Source organism: Pestalotiopsis fici (assembly GCF_000516985.1).
Source record: "Pestalotiopsis fici W106-1 unplaced genomic scaffold PFICI_Scf_6, whole genome shotgun sequence".
NCBI classification, from domain to species: domain Eukaryota; kingdom Fungi; phylum Ascomycota; class Sordariomycetes; order Amphisphaeriales; family Sporocadaceae; genus Pestalotiopsis; species Pestalotiopsis fici.
In genome coordinates, this window is record NW_006917096.1 from 792,003 (window position 1) to 817,803 (window position 25,801).

Sequence of the window (25,801 nt, forward strand, 5' to 3'; positions counted from 1 at the left end):
AAGAAGAAAAAAGAAAAAGAAAGAGAGAGAAAGATAAAAAAGGAAAAAAAGAGAAAAGGAAGACTTAAAATAATGCGAAAGCGCACCCTTACTTTTATACTGAATCCCATTATGTCCAAGGGTTGTTTACCGGAAAATAAGCATATGCAGCAAACGTTTAAATTCAAGGCGTGTTTCATAATGATTTGCCAATCTTCAATTGACCTACGAGCCCTTCTGGTAGAAGAAGGAGATAAGGCGCAAGAGATGGTCAAGGACTCAACCAAGCATATAGTTACCTCAGGATCTCATCTCACATCAGAAGTTTGTGTCAATGAATGAGCTCACGTGCCAAGTTCTGCCTACGCTCTTGTCATTCGCACAGGCAACGTGGAGAACAAATCTCACGGTGGTGATTAAACCCAAATTAAGAGTTCCCAGCATCGAGGGACTGTGTGTGCCGGATTTTGGCGTCTCTTCTACTACTCTATCTGATGTGTTCTTGATAATCCATGAGAGTGCCGCAGCGTGTATTATAGCGACCACAGATTATAGAGAACAGTAGTTCAAGCTCTGGCAAGGCAAAATTCAGACATTGACATCAACCTTGAGGGACAATGGCCTAATCAGGAGATCAACACAAGCCCATGCACACACACAAGAGGGACAAAGACGAATCAAAACGCACTGGGAGCTCGTAAGAGGGCACTCCTGGGGAATATAATCAGCCAAGACTAAGCAATACATGAACAAGATCATTCCCGGATTTCAAAGGAAGTCACACAAATAATGAACTATAGAGGTCAATCCTCGCACACCATCGCGCTCTGTGCTCAAACGCAAGTGGGAATTGAGTCACAATATGGTGGCAAAATAAATAAATCACAGGTCCGTGTTCATTGTGATGAAGAACTTTGATCTTGTCTTCTACTAGAGCCCCATGCAGTCTATCTCTGTACCTATGCCTTGTCCTCATGTTCTAGGCACTTTCAGTTCCTTGTCCTTTCCTAAGCCATGTCCAAGTCAAACTCGGAAGCACCTCGGTACTCGATGTCGGGGTGCTCGGTGCCATCCTCCTCATAGTAAGGAACCAAGACAAAGTCGCCATCGCTAATGTAGTGACGGCGGACAGAGTCGCCTCCATAGACGCAGAGATCGGCGCCCGAGTACAAGCCGCCGGTCATGGTGTAGAGGGTGAAGTCAAACTTGTATCCGACTCTGTCGCAGTTGGCATCGGTGACGTTGGGAAGCAGAATGGCCTCGAGGCCGGGGATGGCGATGGAGCAGTGGTTGGGGGCACCGTCGGCGGTGTTGGGGACAAAGAGGTCAAAGTCGATGCTGCAATGGTACGTTAGAAGTCGTTCTAAAAAGGTACATGCAAGTGTCAACAAAGTGAGACAAACCTGGCAGTGCGGTTATTCTCCCAGGTGTAGGAAGCGCTGAAGCCAGTGATGGTCCAGACGTCAGCAGCCTGCGGAGCGCTGCCAAAAGCAGGGGCAACGCTCAGCATGGCTAGGCCAACGGCGGCGAGCTGGTTCTTGATGGCAAGCATCTTTGCGACTTGTCTGAAGGGGCAGGTGTGTGATGATGCTGATGCAGGTGTTGATTGCTGCGTCAAGGTTTGAATTAAATGATTGTGGAGGTGGTTGGTGATAGTGAAAGACTATTGAATCGGAGTGGCCGTCTAGAAAACTTGAACCATCCTTATAGAAAGAATTGATTATTCCATTTCACATGGTGATTATTCCATTGGATGGCTAGCGCTTCTCCCACACGGCGGCAGACATCCAGTGAGCATTGTTGTGAGAGAACCATGCAGTCCACTATCCGATTGTCCTCGTCTCATCATGATGAATCAATCAATCACTTTCCAATCTCTTGCACAATAACCAACAAGTGCCGAAAGTTTTTCCTTATTCTGGTGTCAATTGTACAACAGCTCCTGCTCAGCCGCGCCTATATCTACATTTCGCCACGGCATGCTGAAGGGTAGTGATACATGGCCCAATGCGGGCTCTTTTTTGGTGCAAGTCATCCATCCTTCTTCTCCCAACGCCCCATCAATGTAGCATTCAACATGAATTATTGGTTGGCCAATCTGATGGCCTCGGCCTCCTCCTTGGCCCTTGCAGCCATCCTCTCCTCGGCCCGCTTGGCGTCGAACCACTTCTTGACAATGGCACGGTCCACAGCAGACTTCTCTTTGAGCTCCTCGACCTGCACCATCTCGGACCTCTCTTCCGCCGTAGGATGTATCTGGGTGGCGCCCGTCTTGTGCAAGAATTCGGCCAAGATGGCGTCCGAGTGCTGGTTCTTCATATCAATGGTCACTATACGTTCATCCTCCTCGGGCGCCGGCGCCGGCGTCTCGTTGGTGGTGCTCGAGTGCGGCTGCTGGGCGAGCGGTAGTTGATGATGCCTTGATGCGGCAGCTGCTGCGCTCTGACGGAAATAGATGGACATGACTGCTGGGCCCGACTGGTTTGTGTGCCGATTTAACAACATTGGGATCGCTGGGTTCCAGAATTTCAACCGCGGTAGACATAGCTTCCAGAATTTCCTGTCGACCTCTACGTTAGCGGGTTGTTGCCAGATCTCAGCCAATGCAAATTGGGGTCGCACCTTGGTCCAAGGTGACCGTCGTTCCACCTCATCGCAAAATCCATGTGTATCCTCGTAATCTCCGGCGGGAGAATTGCCGCACCGGGGCCATGCCGTAAGTCGAGCAGCTGTCGCGTGGGTCAGAATGGGGGATGATTCCTCAAGCAGAGTGCGCAGCGGCGTGAAGCAATTACCTTCTGCAAAACATTGTTAGTCTTGGTTCTAAATAGGAGCAATCAACACGTTCGCAAGAGACTTACGGCCTTTAATATGTTCATGCGCTTTCCGGGGTTCACCATCTTGCCGGTCGACGAGCCTTTCGTGCTCAGGGGAAGAGTGGGAAAATGCTGCTGGTATGAGCTGAAGCTGTCGCGGCGTGTCGTATCGTACCCGCGCGCCCCAGTATCGTCAATTGGAAAGCACCCGACTTGCAGTAAATTTCGAGGCCTGCAGCTGATACGGCCCGAAGATTATTCCTTATCGGGGACGGATAGCCCCTGCTAGCGTGTTGTTAGTGGCTCCAGCGCTGCCTTATCGAAGCCGCTAGCTCTAGAATTTCTGGACTTTTCCATGCAAGCAGAAGAAGCTTTGGCACTGACATTGAGACTGGGAACTTTTCTATATTGGGGGAAAGTTGAACAAGACTTGCAAGTCGACAAGAATTGTTTTCACATGTACTAAAAACGATGCATCGCAGCTTTTCCAAAAGATGGCTGAATACTGCCCTTCGCACCAAAGAAGTCTCAACAACAGCTTTGGAGCTACCAGTCTTTCTGTGCCCTTCTCTTGCTGCTCACAATGCTAGGCCGCAAGTTCTCGCGGGTCAGGTACTGTCCAGTCGCTCGCAATGGAGGTTACCATCATCTCGTTGCTTGCACGTGCCAACCAGCACACCAACGGCCGCACACATTGTCGAGAACGATGTTCATGACGTGAAGCCTATTCGGAAGCTTCCTGCACAATGCACGGGCTGCGGTGCTCTTTCTCAGACCTCGCACTCTGATCAGCCTGGCTACTTTGACCTGGGCAGAAAAGTCGTTCGCCGGTATATAGGCTTGGAACAGCCCCAACAACGACAACTCAAGGCCAGTGAGCGCGAGGAGGACGAGGTCTTTCGCAGGACTATTGAATCGGTGGACATGGAAAAGCTCAAGACTCTGGGGGTGGATGTGGACGACATTGCGCCGACCTTGGCACCTCAACCAGATCGAGTTCAACCAGAAGCACCTCTCAAAACGCCTCTCTGCGACAGATGCCATACATTAATGCATCATCAAACTGGTGTTTCCATCTACCACCCCACGATTGACTCCATCAGAGACACGCTCGAGGAGTCTCCCTACAAGTACAACCATGTATACCATGTCCTCGATGCTGCCGACTTTCCCATGTCCCTGTTGCCCAAGATTCATTCACTGCTACATTTGATGCCTCTTCGGTCCAAGAACCGGCGTTCAAGGGCCGGCAAGTTTTATCATGGCCAAAAGACAGAGATGAGTTTCGTCATCACAAGAGCCGACCTCCTAGCGCCAACCAAGCCTCAAGTTGATCGCCTGGTCCCGTACCTTCGAGAAGTCTTGCGGGATGCCCTCGGTCGGACTGGAGAGGACTTGCGACTAGGAAACATCAGATGTGTCAGCTCAAGACGGAGTTGGTGGACCAAGGAACTCAAGGAAGATATCTGGAACCGTGGCGGCGCAGGTTGGCTGGTCGGGAAGGTCAATGTGGGAAAGAGTCAACTCTTTGAAGCCGTCTTTCCCAAGGGACGAATGGACTGGGACCCATCAAGTCACCAGATCAAGGTCGACATGTTTGCCAAAGACGACCCTGAACCACCAACAAAGCTCCGTGAAGCGCTTCAGGAAATCGAGGAGGACGCCAATAGCAATGAAATGATTGCCAAGCTGGAAGCAGACAAGGTGGACGAATACTCCCTGCTGCCTCCAGCGCCCCCCGAGACTCAATACCCCGAGATGCCTCTGGTCTCTGATCTTCCGGGAACCACGGCATCGCCCATTCGAGTTCCATTTGGAAATGGCAAAGGAGAACTCATTGATTTGCCGGGCCTAGAACGAACGGGCCTGGAAAAGTATGTCAAGGATGGACAGCAGACATCGCTAATACTACGCTCGCGCGTGGTTCCGGAACAGATGGTGCTGAAGCAAGGAAAATCAGTTCTCCTGGGTGGATTGATCCGCATTACGCCGCGTGTCCCCGGTCCCATTATCATGAGCTATGCATTCACGCCACTCGAGGCGCATCTTACAAGCACAGACAAGGCGATTGCGGTCCAGACCCAAACGAGCACTCTAAACATCGACAGCATCGCAGCCCCAGGCACGGGAGAGAAAATCAAGCATGCCGGATCATTTGCTCTCAAATGGGACGTGACCAAGGAGCGTGCCGGCCCCATCACGGCCAAGCACTCTGTCAATATCAAGGTCGACCGCCTGCCCTATCGGGTGCTGGCCGCCGATATCCTGATTGAAGGCGTCGGCTGGGTCGAGGTTGTAGCCCAAGTACGCACGAGAGATTTGTACGAGAGGAGAGCCCCGACTGCCCCCGAAGCAAAGCCCGAAGCCGAGCTCACGGCCCTCGAACGGCTCGATGCCTTGGCCGAGGGTCCCAAGAAGGAGGAACCGCGCCGCCCGGCTCGCACCGACGACGACAACGGCGACGGCGAGCCCAACTGGCCCATTGTCGACGTGTACAGCCCCGAGGGCAAATTTATCGGCTACCGGCGACCCATGAATGGTTGGCTGCTCAACAAGCCGAGGGTGACGGCTGCCTCACAGAGGTCGCGGCCGCGAAAGAGCATGAAGGGTGCCAAGAAACTTGAGAAACAGCGGCGAAGGGCTGCTGAGTAGCTCGTGAGCTTTTTTTAATAACAAGCTGGGGTTCAATGTGTAGGAAAGAAGAAGGATCTTGTCTTGATCCGTATGTAAAATTCCATGTACCATAGCTACACCCTAAGATACCCCCCACATGTACAAATTATCACCATTTCATTGGAATCAAGTCTGGCAATCAAATGCATGTGAAACTCAAATCTGACAACGACATGCCCAAGCCATGACTGGAGGCAAATTTGATCGCCATGAAAATGAATCGTCATTGGTTGTGGTATCGATCATTGGAGGAAGTGTCACGCGTCGTACCATTATATCAGATAGTCTAACAATCTATACTTTGGCATTCAGTAGTGACACACCGAGTCAAGTAGGTAGCAAATATTGATTTTTCAAGACATCAATTCATTGCTCATTCTGCGGTTGCTATATTAAAGATACATCAACAGGACAATTGGCCCTGGTTAAAACTTAAAGATTAGTAGGTACTGAAAGCGTCATGTCATTTCCCGTTGCCTGATAATTTTTCCACTTGCCCAACAAACCCCCCAACGCAAAGGCCCCAACTCCTTTATAACGAAATAAAAGAGACATGGAGAAAGGATCGCAACTGAGTCCTTTAGACTTCGGTCTCGACATCGGGCTGTCTTCCACTGAGCGAACCCAATTTTGTAACACGCCTGACGGCAAACTTGGCCTCATCCTTGGCAAACTGGATGTTGCGCATTGGGCGCCACTGCATCAGACCTCTGTGCTGGCGGTGCAAATCACGGCTGCGCGACTTGTAGTCCTTGTACTGAGAAATGGGATTCTTGCTGCTCTTGCTGGCCTTGGAGTCGGCACTGCCGTTGGTGGTGGCTTGCGTAATGCCGGTATCATTACTTCTGCGTGCATCTGAAGAAGTATCGATGCTGCTGCGACCATCGGACATGGGCGCGTTACTGCCATCCACAATGCCTAGATCAGTTTTGGGATGGCGGAGCCGCTGGGGTGAGCTCGTGGTGCTGCTCCCACCCTGTGCCGAGTCATCCTCGGACTCGTAGATATCCTCCTCCTCATCCTCATCATCATTTTGACGACCACTCATGATAGTAGCCGGGTCCTTGCCGAATGCACCGGTCCAATCTGTACCATCCTTGGCCAGCCACTTTTGCTTTTCCTCTTCAGAGGCAGTAGCCAAGACGTCGCGACCCTGAGTGAGAGACGCATCATGCAATTCTTGAATGACGGGAGGAACCTCCTTAGAAACTTCCTCGTGTCGGACACCTTCAGCAAAGCAAGCTTCCCAAGTTTCAATGGTCTCCCTGGAGTCGTTATCCGAGACAAACCGCAGGTGATCGCGATCGGTTCCGGCCTTGAAGCGTCCACTGAATCGTAAGCGACCAACCTCCTCGAGCTTGAGATCGGGAATGTTCTTGAAGTTCTCCTCTGTAATGTAATTTTGAGACAGGCGCTGGCTGTTATCGCACCGCCAGATTGGGACATCAAACTCCTTTGGCTCGTTATCCACGAGCTCCAGTAGCCAGATGGCAGCAAAACATTCAGCATGGCGCTTGCCACTGGCATGGAACTCGAAGAAAATGGGTGATCGGTATCGGTATCGCACTGGCAAACGAGGAGGCTTGATCTTTTCAGTCTCTTTGATGTTCCAGACCAGCTGACCATTCTCGGATGTACACTGTTCGCGCTTGATGGCTCCAGAACTGCCACCCGTGCGCATACGGAGCTTGTAGCTGTTCTTCTCGGCAAAGGTCGAGGTGATTGTGTCGGATGTGAATTCAAAGGTGCCAACATCCCAGCCGAGTTGAGGAGGAGGCAGTCTCAACTCCACGGAGCGGAAGAGAAGCGAGATACGGATACGACCGAATCCGATGCCTCCATCCAAGGGATACCATCTGGTTGCCTGTCGTCCAAGATTAGTCATGAAGTTTAGTTTGCATCATTTGAAAAACACATACCTGGCTGGATGTTTGCAGGATATCAGAGAGCTTGAGAGGTACAACACCAATGATAGGATCATGCTGCCTATTCCTCGAGTCGCGCACAGCCACAGTCACAATAGCTGATCTCCAGTCTCGAACAAACCTTTCTGTACCAGCGTTGAAGATGGGCTTGGATGAAACAACCTTGGTTCGCGTTTTGTAGACCAGCTCGTCATTGAGGAGAAGGGTGCAGTAAGCACTGGGCAACTTCTTGCTCGCCTCCTCCTTGACTTCGCCGGCATCGCGGGCTGGTTCGTATTCTTTACCGCCCTTGCGCTTGCCACCTTCACTGCCCTTCATATTCTCCAATTCAAGATTGACGATTTGATGAACAACGATAGAGAGGATGCCAGATGGCCAAAGAGGGTCGGGAGGAGTGTGGGTGACTGCATCTTCCTGCGCATTGTCGATAGCTCCCTTGTCATCCTGCAACTCCTTCTTGTCACGAAGCTCAGGAGGAAGACTGAGGTCCTTGCCGTCAGTCCGTAGAGCAGCACGGAACTGAGTCTTGCCAAAGAAACCAACTTCCCAATGAAGCTCACCAGGCATCTCGCTGTCAGCCTTGACGCCTCTCAGTTTGGAGATCTGCTGGTACATCTTTCCTGGGTGCTGGATGAGCTTTTGCATCGAGAGCTCGACCTTTCCGACAACATCATCCGCACTGGACCGGTCACTGTCCCAGAGTTCCATTGATAGCTGTTCATCAGCCTTGATAAGATCTGTTGTAACCATGAGAGCACAGGTTTCTTCGAAAACAGGGTTGAGGTCATCCTGAATGACACGAGTACAGTACATGGGCTTGCCGAATTTGGAGAAGCTGACGGTGATGTAGGGATCGCTGCCACCTCCTTCAGAGCCACGGCGATCCTGTTTGGACAGGCCGACTGCCTTGTGAATACGAATAAAGATGATGCCAAGTGCCTCGGTTTCTTTCTGGATATCATCACCCTGGAGCATTTTGCCAAGATCCAGAGTCATACTCTTGGGAGCGACATACATGCTCGCTGCTGTCTTGATGGCCCAGTTGACAAAGTTGGAGATGACGGGCAAGTTAAGGATGTTAACACCACGCTCAATCATGGGCGTACAACCAGCCTGGACTTTCGGGACTCCCATGAGCGTGAACGTGACGGCTTTGAGGAATGGCGGTTGAGGCGACATCTGGAGTCGCAGTCTAACAGTTCCGACCAGCCCAATGAGTTCGACCCCTGTAAACTGTTAGCTTTCCATTGCATACTTGAAGAGACTTGGTCGAAGAACTCACAGATTGGAAGAGGAACGCCAAACAAGCCCTTCACACCGAGGTAGAAGATCAACTGCATGCCCATGTTGGCCGCCTTGCTAGAGACTGAGCCCTCACTAGGCTTCGCGTGGTAGGCAAAGGACACTTCAAGATTGTAGTAGTCGCCACCCTCTTCATCAGCTGCAAGTTCCTGAGGATCCTTGACTTTCTCATTTTCCTTGTGCATCTCCTCCTTGACATCTTTCATGTGGTCGTCTGGGAGCGCTCGCATGCTGAGGATGCGAATGGGGTTGTTACCCTGAGAGATGTCGGCAACCTTGACGTTTTCAATGACACCGGGGACCGATGCTTGCATGACATCCTCGAGAGTATCCGCAACGGCAGCGAACATTTCAGGGTTGACGAGTCCCCAGACAATGCCGAGTAGAGTGTTCATCCATTCCACAGACTCGGGGATCAGGTTGGCGGTTGCCATTTCACCACGCTTTTGCTCACTAGACCATTCAATATCTCTGCCTTGCCTGACGAGATCCTTCATCCAGAGGAACACGCCAGAAGCGACGCAGATAGCAAGGGGTATCAAACCTAGGAGTCTACCGCCAAAGAACTTTCCAATGAGAACAATTGAAAAAAAGATGCCGGCGCACAGAATGGTGGCCTTTTGCTCAATGATATCAAACATGGGCTCATAGCTGACAGAAGGCGTGGGGTGGAACAGAATGTTGGTCTTTTCACCTTTGATGGGGACATCTGAGGTTGATCCGGTTGCAACTGGGTCAGGAGGCGCCGTCACGTCTTGGTTGTATCTGTACTCTTCGCCCGACTGCGTAGCTTCCGTCTTGACGGTCGTCTCTTTACCGAGATTGGCATTTGGCACAGACAGCATGGGGTTGTCGACGGCGCTCTCAAAGTCAAGGTCGGCATCGGCAATCTCGACGTCCCTGCCAGTAACGGGGTCACTGACGGTTTTGCCTTTGGTGTGCTTTTTTTCTGGTGTATGCTCTTTGACTCCTTGGCCATTTGTCTGGTTCGACTTTAAACTGGCATCGATCTGGGCATCTCTTTCCCTCTTGTCACGATCCAGGCTAGCGACAAACTGCTGAATATTCGGGATCCGGTTACGACCCGAATAATGGCCACCAGGACCATGGTGGTGCTGCTCTTCGGACATGGCGACAGATTTTGATCAGAGCATTCGCGACGAGTCAATGCTAAGATGATGTCTAAGCATCACATCGTGTAAGCTAGATACTCCGATACGTTCAAGAAAATTTACAAGTTGGCGGCATCACTTACATCTATCCTGACGCACGTGAAAGCGCCTTTCTAGGACTGTAACAACAATTCCTGCTCAGGTCACAAAAGGAAACAGTGTCCCGTTACAACACTAGGCAATGGTCGTGAAAGAGGCCCTCCAAGATGCTGGGAGTCGGGACTTGCTGTTGCAACCTTTTGCAGCAATGGTATGCAAGGGTTGAACAGCGAAGAGGTGTTCCGAGGAGGGGGAAACAAGTGACCAGGTAAAAGAATACAACCGAGGAAGAGACCTCAGGGGGGTTCAGACATATGTAGGGGCTCTCTCATGTTGGACACAGAGAATTGTACCGAGCCAGCGCGCGCTGTTCTCGCGAAACACTATGTATGACGTAGGTGTGTCAACGGGAGGCAGTAGAAGCTATCCCATCTAGGTTATGGAAAGGGATAGCGTCAGCCTCTATGCCGTACAAATTCTTGGAAACGTCCTGCAAGGCAAATGGCTGGCTGTTTCCAACCCTGTCTTCCGCGCACTAAACTTTTTGCAATTTTTCTTTTCTCATTTCGGTATTATCCCCCATGCATCCCCTGCTGGCTATGCATCTTTCTTATCTATAACTTATATTCCGAAAAGAATGGATGTGCTCAAATGTGACGCCAGATTCCCATATTTCGAGTTGCACTCTAGCATGGAAAGGACCCAAGCTCCAGCTCCTGCACACTACTCACCTACCCCACAACCTCCCGCCAGCCGCCTCGCGCAACAGAGGCCATAGCTTCTTGTATGCAAGCCAAGCTCCAGTGGGCTTTTTAGCGCATCGAGGCTTGAAAACCGGTTTCTGTAGCCGCCCGTCGGTAGAGCGTCAAAAAAGCGTTTGAGATTCAGTACGACTGTCGCACGGCAGACTCAATCGAAGGCAAGAGCCCAACTCAAAAAGGGTGTCCTTCACTCCTTTGTACGCGGCATCTTTTTTGATGTGATCGATCGATTTTACAAATGCTGTGGATACAAGATGCCTACTAGTCTGATCTCCCTTCTTTTTCTTTTTTTCAGCTCGTTGAAAATCCCTTGTTCTTGCACCGTCAATCAGCCCTTCTTTCGGGCCTTAGGGTCTGGGCCTAGGGGCGCTAGATCGCCGCAAGATCTACGACCAGGATGCAAATCAGTTCTGTAAACTTGCGTCATGATGGGCTGGCGATCCAGGCGTCGTTTACAGCAAACTCAGTCACTACCATCCGACCGTCTACTGAAGTCTGTATACTAAAAGCAGTTGAACTAAACGTACCTTTGACTAGTATCAGGAGTTGCTGATAGTCATCAAAGTTCGTACCAGACACTGGTCGCTTGCTAGACCCGGAATATGAGTGCCGATTCGCTTAACGGAGTGTTGTTCATCCTACCTCCATCAACCGTCTCACGTGCTTATGACTAGGTAGGCAAAACAAACTCAGTGTGCTGCCGCAAGGTGAGAATAGTATATGAAAAATAACCTACCATTATATTTCTTTCTTACTAGTCACCTATATTCCTCATTCACATGCTCAATTGCTTCAGACTGATGATCCTGATTGATGGAGAAAGTTGACAAGCTATATCTCATTGTGCAATTCTGTGCCATCATATCTCGTGGCGATTTAGCCTTTCCTAAATTTGATACAATTCAGATAAATGCAATGGTGCTCTCCCAATCATAATGCGCCCGTGACCATGCTCGCAGATTCCCTTGCTATATGCATATAAATACAAATACGATAAGTATACTCCCCCAAATATTCAGAACTATAGAATCCCTGGTGCTGTCAGGGTTCTTTGAATTCTTAATCCTGCATTTTCGATTCAGTTGCTGGCTACCAGATCAGGCGGGACGGGAGTATCCCTCCTGCTTCCAGTTTCTGAGTTAAATAGAACCGCAGAGCCAAGGTGCGATGCTTTCACCAGATGCGTGTTGAGTGCAGCGAGAGTAGGCGTCCTTGCATCTAAATCGCCATTCAAGGGCGTGGTTGCTCTGCTGGAGGACAAGACACTGCTGGCGTCTGACATCTCCACATCCACATTGGCGTCGTGTGCCCGCGGCTCGGCAGCCTCGACGCTGCTTTGCACCATGGATAGCATGGGCACAACGACTCGTGGCGTGGACGCCTCGGCCGCGGCGGCTGCCCGCAGTGAAACACTGGCTTCGCTGTCCTCCTCTTCCGCATCCTGGCCAATCGTCCACACCCATCTGCGCTTCTTCTCCTTTCTCTTCTTGCGAATGCCCCCGGGGCGTGGTGACCCGGCGGCATTATCTGACCCCAAGCCAGCCATGCGTCGCCTCATTTCCTCGAATGGTCCCGGTGTCTGGCCGCCATCACGGGTCTCGTCGCCAGTATACGCCATGGTGTGGTCGAGGACCATTTCAGAGTCCTCCGCCGTGGGTGTTGCTGAATACGGCGACGCGTCTTCGCTGAGCAAATCGACATGCGATTTGGTATACTTTTCCGTGATGATCGTCTGGGTTAGGGGGCTTTCGTATCCCACCCGCCGCGCCGCCTTCTCCTGGAGTCGCAGAGACTGCCGCCTCGGCGAAATCGGTGACTTGTCGCCTGCGTGTGGCAGTGGAGAGTTCCTCAGTATGCTGTGAAGGGAGCGAGGATGCGTATATGGCAACTTGGCCGCTGGAACATTCAGCATCTTCCTACGGCTTTGCGCCGGAGAGGTAGGACCGGCCTGTCCGGCGATATCCGTGGGGCCGAATGAAAACACTCTTGGCGCTGTACTCTCCACGGGTCCTGCTGATAATGGTGGCGTCGCGGTCATGGTACTGGGGAATTGAATCTCTATTTGCATGGGCGATTTTGGGTTGGCAGATAATGGAGTGTCGGGATACGTGGCCGTGTATGGAGTTTGTGTCCTTTGCAGATCCTTGAGAACCTCTGGATTTGTTTGTATCCTCAACGTTTGAAGAAGATTTATAGCGGTGACTGGTGTCGATTGGACCGGCGTCGACCTCTCAATCGCGGTAACGTATACATTTGAAAGCGTGTTAAAGGCAGTCGGCGACTTGATATCGGTATGGAGGCCCAGTGTGCTCTTTGATCTGGTCCGACCAGTTGCTGCCGTTGAAGTCTGGAGAGACAGCCGGGGTCTCTTGGAGGTGTTTGAAGTAGACATTGCTGCTGACTTTGTGGAGATTCCGGCGATGTGGGAATTGAATTATACAGATAGTAGTGGAAAGATGGTGCGGCTCTGGACTATCAAGGAAGAATTCTATAGTCGAGCATACCCACTCTAACGGTGCCACAGGCAACAGAATTATAATGAGCAGCTTCCCAGCCGGCCGGGTAGTCGAACGCCAGAGAGAAGCGGGTAAGATGACAGTGTCGACGAGGGAAACAAGCGGCGAGTAGTTTAATATAATTCGAATCCAGCTATGGCAGCCAAAAAGACGGTAAAGCTAATGCAATGTGATGCAGTTCTAGACGAGAGGAGATAGGTCGAGGAAACAAAGGGAGGGGAAATCAGACGAGTAAAAAAGGAGCTGGGGAAGTCGAGAGTGTTGAGGCTAATGCAGTTGCTCACGATGAGAATACATGCTGGTTGGCTATAAAAAGAGAAGAGGCACAGGGGTCTTGTTAAACGGCGCTTGTCACATCCCTTTGCCCACCGCCATGGGTAAGACGAGCCAATCAGTCAGATCCTTAGTCGGCTGTCGCAGTTGGTCCCATGCTTGTACGGCGTCTAATTTGGGCCATTCCAACGAACAAAGATCCATCGCTTAACTGCGGGGCATCCTTCGTTGCTAATCCATGAGTCCAGCTTGGTAAGAGATGCCAGTCGAGGTTGAGCGGTCAACGAAAGAGCACAGCAAAAGCTATTGGCCAGCCAACTGGTCAATAACCACATATGCAACTCTTACTTATGGTTGTCGAGACCAATTGGATTCTTCTCGAAAAAAGAACATTTGCCCATGTCAATCCCGTGATTGCCTCACACCCCAGTCATGAGATGTTCAAGCAACAGGCTTACGAGCAACAAAAGAACAGTCAGTCGCCTCGGTCTCTTCATTTCAGAAAAGACAGATACACGCAATACACTACGCTGCTTTACCACAGTACCGTCATGTCAATTTTTAGATACCCGAATCCGCCGAGTGGATCCAACAATCCAGTAAAAAGGTACCTCTCTGATTCCTAGTATGGGAAAACATCATAGCCTGTGAATCAACAAATCCATTACGAGTGTCGGTGACAATGTTTAAGCATCGGGGTCATCGAGAACTCTCGAGGATGAGATGATACAATCATACAAGAGAGCGAAGAACTAGTCTGTAAGACCCAGGCATTTGTTTTCTGAGTACCCCATTTAGGAAAATATGGGGGAAAATGTCCGACGCCGCTGGGCAGCCAGCGTGGCAATAGGGCCCCATACAATTACGCCAGCCCGTGCCAGCCAGCCAGCTCATCGGGAGACGGAACCCCCGATCGGCTTGTTAGCAAGGGCCCTAAAATCTAATACACTTAAAAAAGACTATAATTGGAATATCATAAGTGCACGGATCCATGCGGAATGTGGAATGCTTAATTGCTAGATGGAAGACAAGGGGTTCTGCTGAGTTACCACTGTATTGGAAAACCCGAACAAAATCAATATTCGCCGCTTGTGGGTATCTTTGACATGTTCCGAGACAAAAATTCAAGGATGTATCATCTACTGAATGTGGCTTTGAGCTGATGCAAGGGATATATCTCGCCATCGGGGCCCAATATTTTCTCTTTTGATCAAGTGTTGAATGGAGAACTGTCGTTTTCGGTTGCTCGGTACATTCGGAAAGTTGTCAGGGCCGAGATCAAAAAATAATGCACCATAATGCACCATAATGCACCATGTTAGCTGAATTTGCTGGGCTGGGCTGGGCTTGGCTTGGCTGGCTGGACTGACTGACTGGGCTGATGGGACTCAACTGCTGACAAGGGAGGAGGAGCCTATTGAAACAAAAAAAAAACGTCCTTACTGTAGACAGCCAAGTCCATATGCACGGACCACGTGGTCTAACTAGGGCTGTGAAACTTGCGAACATCAAATGCGATTTGGCATTTTGCGAGTCCGCGACTCCTTTTTAGTAACTTTGATGATCATGAAATGGATTCATCCTGGATCAGCGGACCTACTTCATAAAAATAAAATGTGCTGTCATTATTACTTTGTGCACTGCCCTGCCCAAGGAATGAACGGCCGCCAGTGCTCCTGATCCATTGAGATCCAATATTCGCTGCCTGGGACGCGAATTGCTCACCTCTACCTAATTAGTTCATTACTCAGCACGCTCCGTCAAGAGATCTCTGACACAATCTGTAAGATCCACGATTTGTTTGTCAATACTAGTCAAATAGTCTGGTGCAAAAGTACCGTCTTCAGTCATATCTGGATGCATTTCGGAGGCAAGCAAATAAACGACGGTGACTCCAAATCCTCTCCGGATCCGGGAACGCACCGCGTACCAACAACAACAATCACATGACTCCAGGGCCGAGCGTGGATACAATGTTCCCCGGGACGAAAACCCCACAAGCACGAGACACCAACAGCCTCTCGGAACCGAAGAATCGCATTATACTGCATTTTGTAAGATCCGCATATTGGCGTAGCCGCATTCCTCTTAGTTCCTGGTGCTAAAATGGTTGAAGGATTATGATTGCTTCTACGCCAGTGTCTTCGAGAATGAGAATCCTTCGTTACGATCCCTACCCCTGGGTATCAAGCAGAAGAGCATACTAGCCACTTGCAATTATGTCGCCCGTGCCAGGGGTGTCAAGAAGCTGATGCTCATATCGGAAGCACAAAAGCTCTGTCCCGATCTGGTGCTAATGAATGGCGAGGATTTGACGCGGTTCCGAGCCGCATCCAAGAAACTATGGACTTTTCTACGATCGCACTCTTGGAATAAGCGAGTTGAACGCTTGGGGCTCGATGAGGTGTTTTTGGATGTCTCCGACATAATTTCCTATAACCAACAAATCCTCAATCCGAACGCCTTGGCGCAATCCTTCTTTCAATTATCGCAGGAAGATCCCGAGAAAGGGTTTGCCTTTGATGCCTCTTCCTTCTTCGGATGCACATATCCTAAAGAGTACAGATGCCAGGACGAGTCTGAACGGGACCCGCTCCTGCTTCGCTTGATCCTAGCATCACATCTGGCTGGGTATCTCCGGCACAAGCTGGAGGAGGAATTTGGTTATACTTCAACGTGTGGTGTTTCTATCAACAAGGTCCTTGCCAAACTGGCAGGGACGAGGAACAAGCCCAAGAACCAGACTTCACTAATCAGTCTCGAGGACCAAGACGTTCAAAATTTCATGGGTGCACATCAGATCAGGAAGGTCCCCGGTCTAGGTCATAAAACATCTCATCTTGTTCAAAACCACGCCCTCTCTCGTGATTCAGCAGATATTCCCCATAGTGAGGAATATTCGGCCAAGATTACTGTTCAAGAAGTGCTTTCCTGTCCGAATATGTCCCCAGAGCTACTTGAAAAGATTCTTGGCAGATCAGGCGCAGAAAGGGGCATTGGTTTGAAAGTATGGAGACTTCTGCATGGAGTTGACGAGTCTCCTGTCAAGGAGGCCAGTGATGTGCCAACTCAAATCAGCATTGAAGACACTTACATGTCCAAACCACTCAATGCGCCTTCTGAGCTCATGCGAGAGCTCCGGGCCCTAACAGCTTCACTCGTCAAGAGAATGCATGTTGACTTGCTAGATGAGGATTTACATGCTCAGGAGACAAGCGGCCGCAAGTGGCTTGCCTGCCCTAAAACACTACGACTATCAACGCGAACTAAAAATAGGCCGATTGCGGATAATCAAAATACATTCAGTCGCAATTCGAGAAGTCAATCGCTTCCGAATTTTGTCTTCTCCCTGAGAGACAGCCAAGAGGTCATTGTAGAACGGCTCGTCAATGAGGTTGTACTACCTCAATTCAGGCGACTCCACACTGAACGGCAGGGATGGAATCTGTCCTTGATCAACATTTGTGTAACCAATATGGTTCTCACAGGAAATGAAGAAGGCACGGGCAGTGGGCGTGACATATCGTTCATGTTCAAGACACAAGACACAAGGTTCAAAGAGTTTACCGTTTACGATCAATCAACCCCTGTTGCCTCTCCCGAAGTTGAAGACATCACGGGCGCCATACCCAAGCAGCTCATGCCAGATACTTCTGATGACCAAGGAGGAATGGACGAGTGGGTTGAAGATGAGCCAGAGGACGTTCTACGATGTCCAGAGTGTGGATGCTCTATACCCACATTTGCTCTATCAGCTCATGAGAGATTCCATATGATGGGAGACTGAGACGAGTACGAATACATTTGCCACCTTGAGTAGCTTCTATTTTTGTGCGCCATATCTTTTACGATTAAATGTAGTGCTCCCAGAAGACATGGCAAGGAAAACAAAAGATTGTACACTAAACATTTCTGATTCGTTCGTTTACGGATTCGTAAACATGGCAACTCTTGTGCGTTGTTAACCCACTTGTGAATGGGGAGCATAACCCCATAGATGGAGCCATGAAGAGTACTGTTTACCAAGTGGTCCGTGATGACCGAATCTGGCACTACTGCGCCACTACCAAGTACGAATGGAATGTTTAGGCAATGGCTTCTATGATCTGACTGTAGTGCTGTCTAATAATAAACTTGTTGGCAAAGCTAAAACCTCGGCTCCTGGTTTTGTCAGTGCCCTCGGGTTCCAACCAGGATGTTTTGTCGGCGATAGTCTACGCCCCATATCCCGATTGTAGTAGTTCCCAAGTTAATGGATCTAGCGCTCATACTCACGATAGATGTAAAATCCGCAGTGTTTATTCAACAGTGTGCTATTTGAGAGGGAGACCTGGTATTCATGTCGTTAAGATGATTTGATTAACTTGGTCAAAACAGAGCCTACATCTTTACGAACTCGCTATGGTCGCCGACTTTTCGCCACTCCTCTGTCAAAGAAATACGATTCTCACAGGAATGAATTCCGGTTTCTCTGCTTCAATTTCAACTCTCAACAATATCACCTCACGAGACTACACGACTCAAAACTGAATGGATAGGGGTATCTGTCTGACGTTGCGTCCAGCTCAAATATTAAATGTTCATAGTATTACTTTGCTGAGAATATCATATAAATTTACACACCTTCTTATCAAAAAGGTGTACTTTCATCTTCATCAAGCAAATGTCGGATGGATTGTTATTACAAGCACTACGGAACACCGGTCAGGATGTCGGCTTAAAATCAATACATTCAATGAGCCGGATCATCAAAAACCTACGTTCCCTACGCAGGTATTCTAATCGAGAATGTGATTTATGTACCTGCTTGAAGTGACTTACACACTACTAATGTCCACAGTGACGCCAACCGGAGCATGATAATTCTAATATTTATTGTACGGCTCCGAATCCGGAGCTGGATCCGGGCTTACTCAGGGTCCCACTTTCGGCGAGCGCGGGGTTTTATGTGCGTGGACCGGATCGGTGATAAAACACCCATGCCACCACCAACTTTCTCACATCACTTCAAAGTGCTGCAAAAAGCCATCGCCTCAAAAGAGTCAAAATGCTCATCAAAGAAAGCCATGTCGATGTGCAAACAAAGGTGGATGGAAAGGAGTCCTCAATGAGTATGTAATAGTTTGAGAGCTTGTAGCTTGTTGAGAAGCTGACCAATTGACCATCTCATAGGGATCTTTCTCTTCCACCCCACCATCCCCCAATATCCTAATGCGTATGTCAAAGGGCGTTGGCTGTGCTGGGAACTTTGGAATAGGCGCTGACATCATTGAGAAAGACGATTCCCTGGTGTCGCTGTTTTCAGCGAGATCTACCAAGGTAAATGCGCGCCCATTGGAGAATAATCCTTTGACCACCGTCGTACGTGTCTTCAGCCGACTGACACTAAGAAGTGACTGGCCCGGTGGCCAGATTCGCCCGCCAGATTGCAGGACAAGGCTACATCGTTGCAGCTCCATCGTCTTACCATGACTTCACTGGACCGGAGCCACTTGCATACGATGTCCCGGGCACGGACAAGGGAAACGAGTGGAAGGTGAAGAAGGTATGTCAACTCGTGCCAAAGTAGCTTCTGCCAAGTTGCTGACACTTCATGCGCGGGTTGTAGACACTTCAGTCCTACGATGAGGACTCCTACAAGACAGTAGACTATCTTCTCAGCCTACCCACGTGCACTGGACGGATTGGTGTGACGGGCATGTGCTTGGGCGGCCACCTGGCTCTTCGGGCAGCGGTACGGCTCCCTCAACTCCCTTGACAGCCAACCACGAACCGGAATGTTGCTAACTTGCGTACAGCTGGACCCGCGAGTAAACGCCTGCACGGCCTACTTTGCCACCGACGTGCACAGCCGAACCCTCGGCCCCTACGAGAGCGCCAACACGTCGGCGACGGCGCCGGCGGGCAGCACCCACACCATTGACAAGCTGAGCGAGGTCCAGGGCGAGGTGGCCATGATCTTTGGGCTCAAGGACACGCACGTCCCGGACGCCGGCCGCGACCTGATCCGCCTCAAGCTGCGCGAGGCGGGCGTCGTCTTTAGCTTTTACGAGTTCGCCTGGGCCCAGCACGCCTTTATCCGCGACGAGCTCAGCAAGGGCCGCTACGATCCTGCCATTACCAAGGTCTGCTTTGAGGTCCTGCTCGAGCTCTTTGGGCGCGCGCTCAAGACGGACCTGGGTCCCAAGGACGGAACGCCCGAGAAGGTTGAGCATGTCTGCTAGAGGTAGGGCTTTGCTATGAGCTCGTAAAGAAAACCACCACTACATCAGATAGACGATGGACACTGGTGGATAATCAGTTCATGTCTCAGTGATTACTATATCATGCTCAGGTATCGTAGAAATGAGTCCTGGATTGCAATGCATTCCCCAAATGTCACGTGTTGGCAATAAATTCCTGGAGTTCAAGCCGCAATGCAAGCATGTCGCACCGCCGTCGGGTCCAACTCACAATGTCACAGTGTCTCCCACGTGTCGTGTCAGCATGGTAGACTACTTATTGCAGACACCTAAAAAGCTTTTCAATCGCACATAATGCAGCCAGTATCTAAATCCAGGACAACTAAAGGTACCAACCACATATACCAGACACGTAGATACTGCCAGTCATTATCTAAATAGCCAAAATTAGTGGTATGCGATGATGAGCTCTAGCAGACTGCTCAAATCAGATCTATCATCTCTATTTGCATGTTGTTCTGACTAAGCTTCCATTCTATGTCAAGAGTGTATTGGCGGATTGGGCGGAACTGGCGTGTAGCTGTTGTAGAAAGCGACGTGAGCTCCTGTATTGTCCGCAATTGGAAGCGTTCGAGTCATTTGGGTTCTACGCCTTGATCCTTGCTTGGTGCAACGAGATCTAGATCTATCTGGAAGAGAATTAATCATGCAGATACAGTGACATGACGTACGGATGGAATAGGCAATGATTAGAGATGGAACGATGAATTGACGAGTTGCTATTCGAAACTCTGCGACACCATTCTACGGCGGTCGATCAGGTTGGAAATTTTCCACTTATTCGCCCCCTTGGCAATATGCGCGCACATGCATCGAGGGGTACGTACACTGTTCCATAGAACTTGGCGGGCTGCAGACACACATGAATGATGCATGGCTGAGCTGAAAGGCACAGACAGAAGGGGACGAAGAAAAAGCCTGCCCCAGGCCCCCCAGTCAGCAATTGGATAGGTTGCCTGAGAGATGCAAAAAAGAGAGAGAGAGAGAAAGTGGGTCTCGACAAAAAATCCACTTCTTTGGGGCTACGACTTTAGTTCGACAAGACGTCACCGCCCGGCCATGGCGGGGTCGTGGATGGTTCTACGACACTCTTCGAAAGCTCTCGTTGTGTCGCAGAGCTCTGCAAAGATTGGGAAAAACAGTAGGGACGCGGTAATTTTGGAGGAGCCAGAAGCCGGTAGATTAAAGTAGTAGAAGAGACGGGAAAATTGAAGAATGCTTTAGCTGTTTCTGGAAGTTTGTAGACCGAATTGGGCGCTTGTAGGCGTTTCTGGTGAATGCGATCTTCTAGATTCTGGAAGATTCTCCATTGGCAATACCTCAGGTGGGGCAATTCTTTTCCTGCCACTGCCTGCCTACTTATGAAGAGCCTGACTGCAGCACTGAAACTCTTTCTTTCCATCATTCACTTCTCAATCATCCATCAAACAAACAAACGAATACAAAAAAAGTCGTCCTCCAGTCACAAGGACCTTTTTTCTCACACTTTTTCTACATTCAACAAGACATTTTCCACGCATTCGCCTAAGAAGCAAGGCGCATTCCTAATTTCCTGAATACCCTCAACCCATACATCACATCACACAACCAACCGCCACCATGGTTGCAGCAGTTGGAATCGACTTGTTCGTACTCCCCTTCCCTCACTGATTCTTACCCTTCTCGCAGCAGTTGCTAACTATTTTTCTAGGGGTACCACATACTCGTGTGTCGGTGTCTTCCGTGACGACCGCATCGAGATTATCGCCAACGGTAAGTCCCACAATCCCCAGATTTTCCCAAACGTCATTAGCCGACAGCGCGCTAACTTTATTCACCAGACCAGGGTAACCGCACCACTCCCTCTTTCGTTGCCTTCACAGATACCGAGCGTCTGATCGGTGATGCCGCCAAGAACCAGGTCGCCATGAACCCGGCCAACACGGTCTTTGACGCCAAGCGTCTGATCGGCCGCAAGTTCAGCGACCAGGAGGTTCAGGCTGATATGAAGCACTTCCCCTTCAAGGTCATCGACAAGGGTGGCAAGCCCAACGTCGAGGTTGAGTACAAGGGCGAGTCCAAGACCTTCACCCCCGAGGAGATCTCCTCCATGATCCTCATCAAGATGCGTGAGACCGCCGAGGCGTACCTTGGTGGCACCGTGACCAACGCTGTCATCACTGTTCCTGCCTACTTCAACGACTCGCAACGTCAGGCTACCAAGGATGCTGGTCTCATCTCTGGCCTCAACGTTCTCCGTATCATCAACGAGCCCACCGCTGCCGCTATCGCCTACGGTCTTGACAAGAAGGCCGAGGGTGAGCGCAACGTCTTGATCTTCGATCTGGGTGGTGGTACTTTCGATGTCTCTCTCCTGACCATTGAGGAGGGTATCTTCGAGGTCAAGTCCACCGCTGGTGACACTCACTTGGGTGGTGAGGACTTTGACAACCGTCTGGTCAACCACTTCGTAAGTAGACAATATCCCCTGACATGTCAATCGGAACAACAAGCTAACACATTTATTCTTAGGTCAACGAGTTCAAGCGCAAGAACGTATGTCAAGAGAATCCCTATAATAGTTCCCCCTCAAAGTGTTCACAGGCTAACATGAATAATTTACAGAAGAAGGATCTTTCCACCAACGCCCGCGCTCTGCGCCGTCTCCGCACTGCTTGCGAGCGTGCCAAGCGTACTCTCTCTTCGTCTGCCCAGACTTCCATTGAGATCGACTCTCTCTTTGAGGGTATCGACTTCTACACCTCCATCACCCGTGCTCGTTTCGAGGAGCTCTGCCAGGACCTGTTCCGTTCTACTCTCCAGCCCGTTGACCGTGTCTTGGCCGATGCCAAGATCGACAAGTCCCAGGTCCACGAGATCGTCCTGGTCGGAGGTTCCACCCGTATCCCCCGTGTCCAGAAGCTCATTACCGACTACTTCAACGGCAAGGAGCCCAACAAGTCCATCAACCCCGATGAGGCTGTTGCCTACGGTGCTGCCGTCCAGGCTGCCATTCTCAGCGGTGACACTTCCAACAAGTCTACCAACGAGATTCTGCTGCTCGACGTTGCCCCTCTCTCCCTGGGTATCGAGACCGCTGGTGGTATGATGACCAAGCTCATCCCTCGCAACACCACTATCCCCACCAAGAAGTCGGAGGTCTTCTCCACCTTCTCTGACAACCAGCCTGGTGTCCTTATCCAGGTCTACGAGGGTGAGCGTCAGCGCACCAAGGACAACAACCTGCTCGGCAAGTTCGAGCTTACTGGTATTCCCCCTGCCCCCCGTGGTGTTCCCCAGATCGAGGTTACCTTCGACCTGGACGCCAACGGTATTATGAACGTCTCTGCCGTTGAGAAGGGTACCGGCAAGTCCAACAAGATTGTCATCACCAACGACAAGGGCCGTCTGTCCAAGGAGGAGATTGAGCGCATGCTCAGCGAGGCTGAGAAGTACAAGGAGGAGGATGAGGCTGAGGGCCGCCGTGTCGCAGCCAAGAACGGCCTCGAGTCGTACGCTTACTCTCTCCGTAACACTCTGGCCGACCCCAAGGTCGAGGAGCAGCTTGATGCCTCCGACAAAGAGACCCTCAAGACTGAGATTGACAAGTGCGTCGCCTGGTTGGATGACAGCCAGCAAGCTACTCGTGAGGAGTACGAGGAGCGCCAGAAGGAGCTCGAGGGTATTGCCAACCCCATCATGATGAAGTTCTACGGTGCTGGTGGTGCTCCTGGCGGCATGCCCGGTGCTGGCGGTGCCCCCGGTGGCTTCCCTGGCGCTGGTGGTGCCCCTGGCGCCGGTGGCGACGACGGCCCCACCGTCGAGGAGGTCGACTAAGCGGCTTGTCCCAATTATACCCTCTCTGCTTTCTGTTTCGGCGTTCTTCCGGTGTTTTCGACACAATGGATGGAAATGGCATTTGCTTTAGAGTTTTCACGTAATGATGATACAGGACAAAAAGTTGCGACATGATGCATGGATGTAGTTTAGATGCGCATCCGATGAACAATATAATATTTCATAAAATTTCCATATTCTGATTGCTTTGATCTGTGACACTGGTGATATGAATTAAAAGTTAACATGATCCCGCCATCATTAGTCTGCTTGATTTAAGCAGAATAATTTATCTCGTATGCGTGAGATATTCACTCTTTTTACTTTCACTCTACTTATAAGATGTTCGTTCTACTATGGATTAGTATCATCCTCAACTAGCACAATCAAACTTCTGCTGTTCGTTCACTAAGGGTCACGATTTTAGTAGTTAGGCTCTTCTTCTCTTCTTGTCTATCATCAAAAGTGACACTCAAACCCAATGTCTTTTGAAATGATACTTCTTAGAGATTCTCACCATAGCCCCCTACCAGCAACCGTGGCATGAGTTGCGAGAACAAAACCAGGAGGCCCGTCTTCGACAACTGCCCAGGATACCAAGGTTCACAAAGTTGTGTTCAAATCGACCTGAGTGAACATGGGGCGCAGGGAGCACAACAGGGCTTAGGGATCTTGACCCAATGGAAGCCGAATTTCCGTTGTCCTCTAAATCCCGATCACACATGTAGAGCACATGAAAGTGCAATCATAGAACATAAAGAAATAGTTGAGTGTGTAAGCACCCGTAGACTCTGCCCTTGTATCCAGTTCTCACTGCATATTTATCGAGAAATCGTATGTATTATTTCATTACAGACATGGGGACTGAGAATCAGCGAATATGAACAGGCTCATACAAAAAATCATTCAGTGGGGTGATGGGAGTGATGAGAACTTTTTATTTTACACGTTTATATTTATGTTGAATTATCTTCAAGCACCCTTCTCTGTAGCCAAGGCCTCTTGTATGGCCCGTCTCCTCCGAATCTCCATGGCCCACCACTCCTCATCGCTCAATGTTGGAGGATCGTACCGCTCCGTAAATGCTGTGCCGGCATCCACTTTGCGCTCGCGACTTTCCCAGACGTCGGTGCTGTTGGGCTTACCAGCGCCGTACTTGGCCAACTCGCGAGCGCGGTAGTGATCCCGAATGGCGTCCTCCTTGAGTTTGCCAGTCATGGGACGGGTGCGCATACAAAAGAAAAGGTCTTCCCAGTGCTGGGAGCAGGAGCGCACACCGCCCTCACGGTAGACGGCGTTCCACTGGCCGCCAGGCGACTGGCAGTAAAAGGCGGCGTCGAGAGCATTGCGGCACGACATGGTCGTCGGTAGGAGCGACTCGGAAATGGGGTCAAGCTGATCGGGATGCTGCCGCACGGCGTCGCGCTCTACCCTTGTGTTAGTATGAGTGTACGACGAGCCCAATGGCGGGGAGGGCTCGGTCTCGGACTGTGCGGCGGGCCCCCAGAGGGAGCGCCATGGTGACTCTGATGTCGCTGCTGCCGCCTGTTGACTCGGCCGGCTCTCTTCGGCTCGGGAGGAGGGTGACGGTCGTTGTGGTTCTGCCGAGGGCTCGCTGCCAAACTCTGATTGAATCTGTGCCATGAATTTGGCAATCTCAGGGTCACTGTACTTTGGCTCGGGTGGTGTTGGTGCTGCCGTCGCAGTTGTTGCATTCTCGTCGGCCGTGCCTCTCGAGGCCGAGGATGATGATGCCCAGAGCCAGCCCATTGTGTCGGTGGTGTGTACGTGTGTGTATGTGTATGAATTGGTCGCTAAGAGAAAGCGGTTGTATGGAATGGCCAAGGAGGAACAACTCTCAATAAGAGCAGTCTCCAAGATATATTTCCCAATGGCCTCAAGAGAAGAAGCTCTCGGAAGGGGAATTCCGGCCGGCGAGGGGTAAGTGTTGGCTGTTCAGGAACCAGCCCAGGTCTCGTGATTTGTATGCAGCGTTGCGCCGTGATTGACAGTATTCCGGCCAATAGCAGCAAAAAGAGGGCAGTCCTTGCAGATGATGCGACCAGCCCTGTGCTGCAGAAGGGGATGCTCGTGGCAAGACGCTTGGCTGTGGCTTTGGTATACTTTGGCGCAAGAAGTATAACAATTGGCCGTGAAGTGTATACAGTGATGGCTCTTGATGCTTGCGTATGAGCTCACACAATGGTCATATGCTCTCGTCTGGTCGCCGATATACAACTTCAGCAAATCCTCGCGATAAGCCAAAAAGTTCATCGCACTTTGGCTG

General features: G+C 50.5%; 9 protein-coding genes across 9 annotated transcripts; 4 read left to right on the forward strand and 5 right to left on the reverse strand.

Moving 5' to 3' along the window:
• Nucleotides 1–986: 986 nt before the first annotated feature.
• On the reverse strand, nt 987–1,531 carry PFICI_08711 (uncharacterized protein; the record flags this gene model as incomplete). Its single annotated transcript, XM_007837292.1, has 2 exons — nt 987–1,317; nt 1,383–1,531. 2 exons carry the CDS (start codon nt 1,529–1,531, stop codon nt 987–989), a joined length of 480 nt encoding a protein of 159 aa, XP_007835483.1.
• A 530-nt stretch (nt 1,532–2,061) lies between these two features.
• On the reverse strand, nt 2,062–2,879 carry PFICI_08712 (uncharacterized protein; the record flags this gene model as incomplete). The annotated part of the gene is made up of 2 exons (XM_007837293.1): nt 2,062–2,777; nt 2,837–2,879. The coding sequence occupies 2 exons, from the start codon at nt 2,877–2,879 to the stop codon at nt 2,062–2,064; spliced, it is 759 nt and encodes a 252-aa protein (XP_007835484.1).
• A 387-nt stretch (nt 2,880–3,266) lies between these two features.
• On the forward strand, nt 3,267–5,447 carry PFICI_08713 (uncharacterized protein; the record flags this gene model as incomplete). The annotated part of the gene is made up of 1 exon (XM_007837294.1): nt 3,267–5,447. One exon carries the CDS (start codon nt 3,267–3,269, stop codon nt 5,445–5,447), a length of 2,181 nt encoding a protein of 726 aa, XP_007835485.1.
• Nucleotides 5,448–6,048: 601 nt separating this feature from the next.
• PFICI_08714 (uncharacterized protein) lies at nt 6,049–9,825 on the reverse strand (the record flags this gene model as incomplete). Its single annotated transcript, XM_007837295.1, has 3 exons — nt 6,049–7,332; nt 7,388–8,619; nt 8,676–9,825. The coding sequence occupies 3 exons, from the start codon at nt 9,823–9,825 to the stop codon at nt 6,049–6,051; spliced, it is 3,666 nt and encodes a 1,221-aa protein (XP_007835486.1).
• Nucleotides 9,826–11,745: 1,920 nt separating this feature from the next.
• PFICI_08715 (uncharacterized protein) lies at nt 11,746–13,059 on the reverse strand (the record flags this gene model as incomplete). Its single annotated transcript, XM_007837296.1, has 1 exon — nt 11,746–13,059. The coding sequence occupies one exon, from the start codon at nt 13,057–13,059 to the stop codon at nt 11,746–11,748; it is 1,314 nt and encodes a 437-aa protein (XP_007835487.1).
• A 2,370-nt stretch (nt 13,060–15,429) lies between these two features.
• On the forward strand, nt 15,430–17,243 carry PFICI_08716 (uncharacterized protein; the record flags this gene model as incomplete). The annotated part of the gene is made up of 2 exons (XM_007837297.1): nt 15,430–15,510; nt 15,573–17,243. 2 exons carry the CDS (start codon nt 15,430–15,432, stop codon nt 17,241–17,243), a joined length of 1,752 nt encoding a protein of 583 aa, XP_007835488.1.
• Nucleotides 17,244–18,503: 1,260 nt separating this feature from the next.
• Nucleotides 18,504–19,680, forward strand: PFICI_08717 (uncharacterized protein; the record flags this gene model as incomplete). Its single annotated transcript, XM_007837298.1, has 6 exons — nt 18,504–18,567; nt 18,629–18,671; nt 18,735–18,775; nt 18,847–19,001; nt 19,065–19,190; nt 19,255–19,680. 6 exons carry the CDS (start codon nt 18,504–18,506, stop codon nt 19,678–19,680), a joined length of 855 nt encoding a protein of 284 aa, XP_007835489.1.
• A 1,617-nt stretch (nt 19,681–21,297) lies between these two features.
• PFICI_08718 (Heat shock protein) lies at nt 21,298–23,514 on the forward strand (the record flags this gene model as incomplete). The annotated part of the gene is made up of 5 exons (XM_007837299.1): nt 21,298–21,323; nt 21,389–21,450; nt 21,519–22,147; nt 22,210–22,233; nt 22,303–23,514. 5 exons carry the CDS (start codon nt 21,298–21,300, stop codon nt 23,512–23,514), a joined length of 1,953 nt encoding a protein of 650 aa, XP_007835490.1.
• Nucleotides 23,515–24,486: 972 nt separating this feature from the next.
• On the reverse strand, nt 24,487–25,284 carry PFICI_08719 (uncharacterized protein; the record flags this gene model as incomplete). The annotated part of the gene is made up of 1 exon (XM_007837300.1): nt 24,487–25,284. One exon carries the CDS (start codon nt 25,282–25,284, stop codon nt 24,487–24,489), a length of 798 nt encoding a protein of 265 aa, XP_007835491.1.
• Nucleotides 25,285–25,801: the final 517 nt, after the last annotated feature.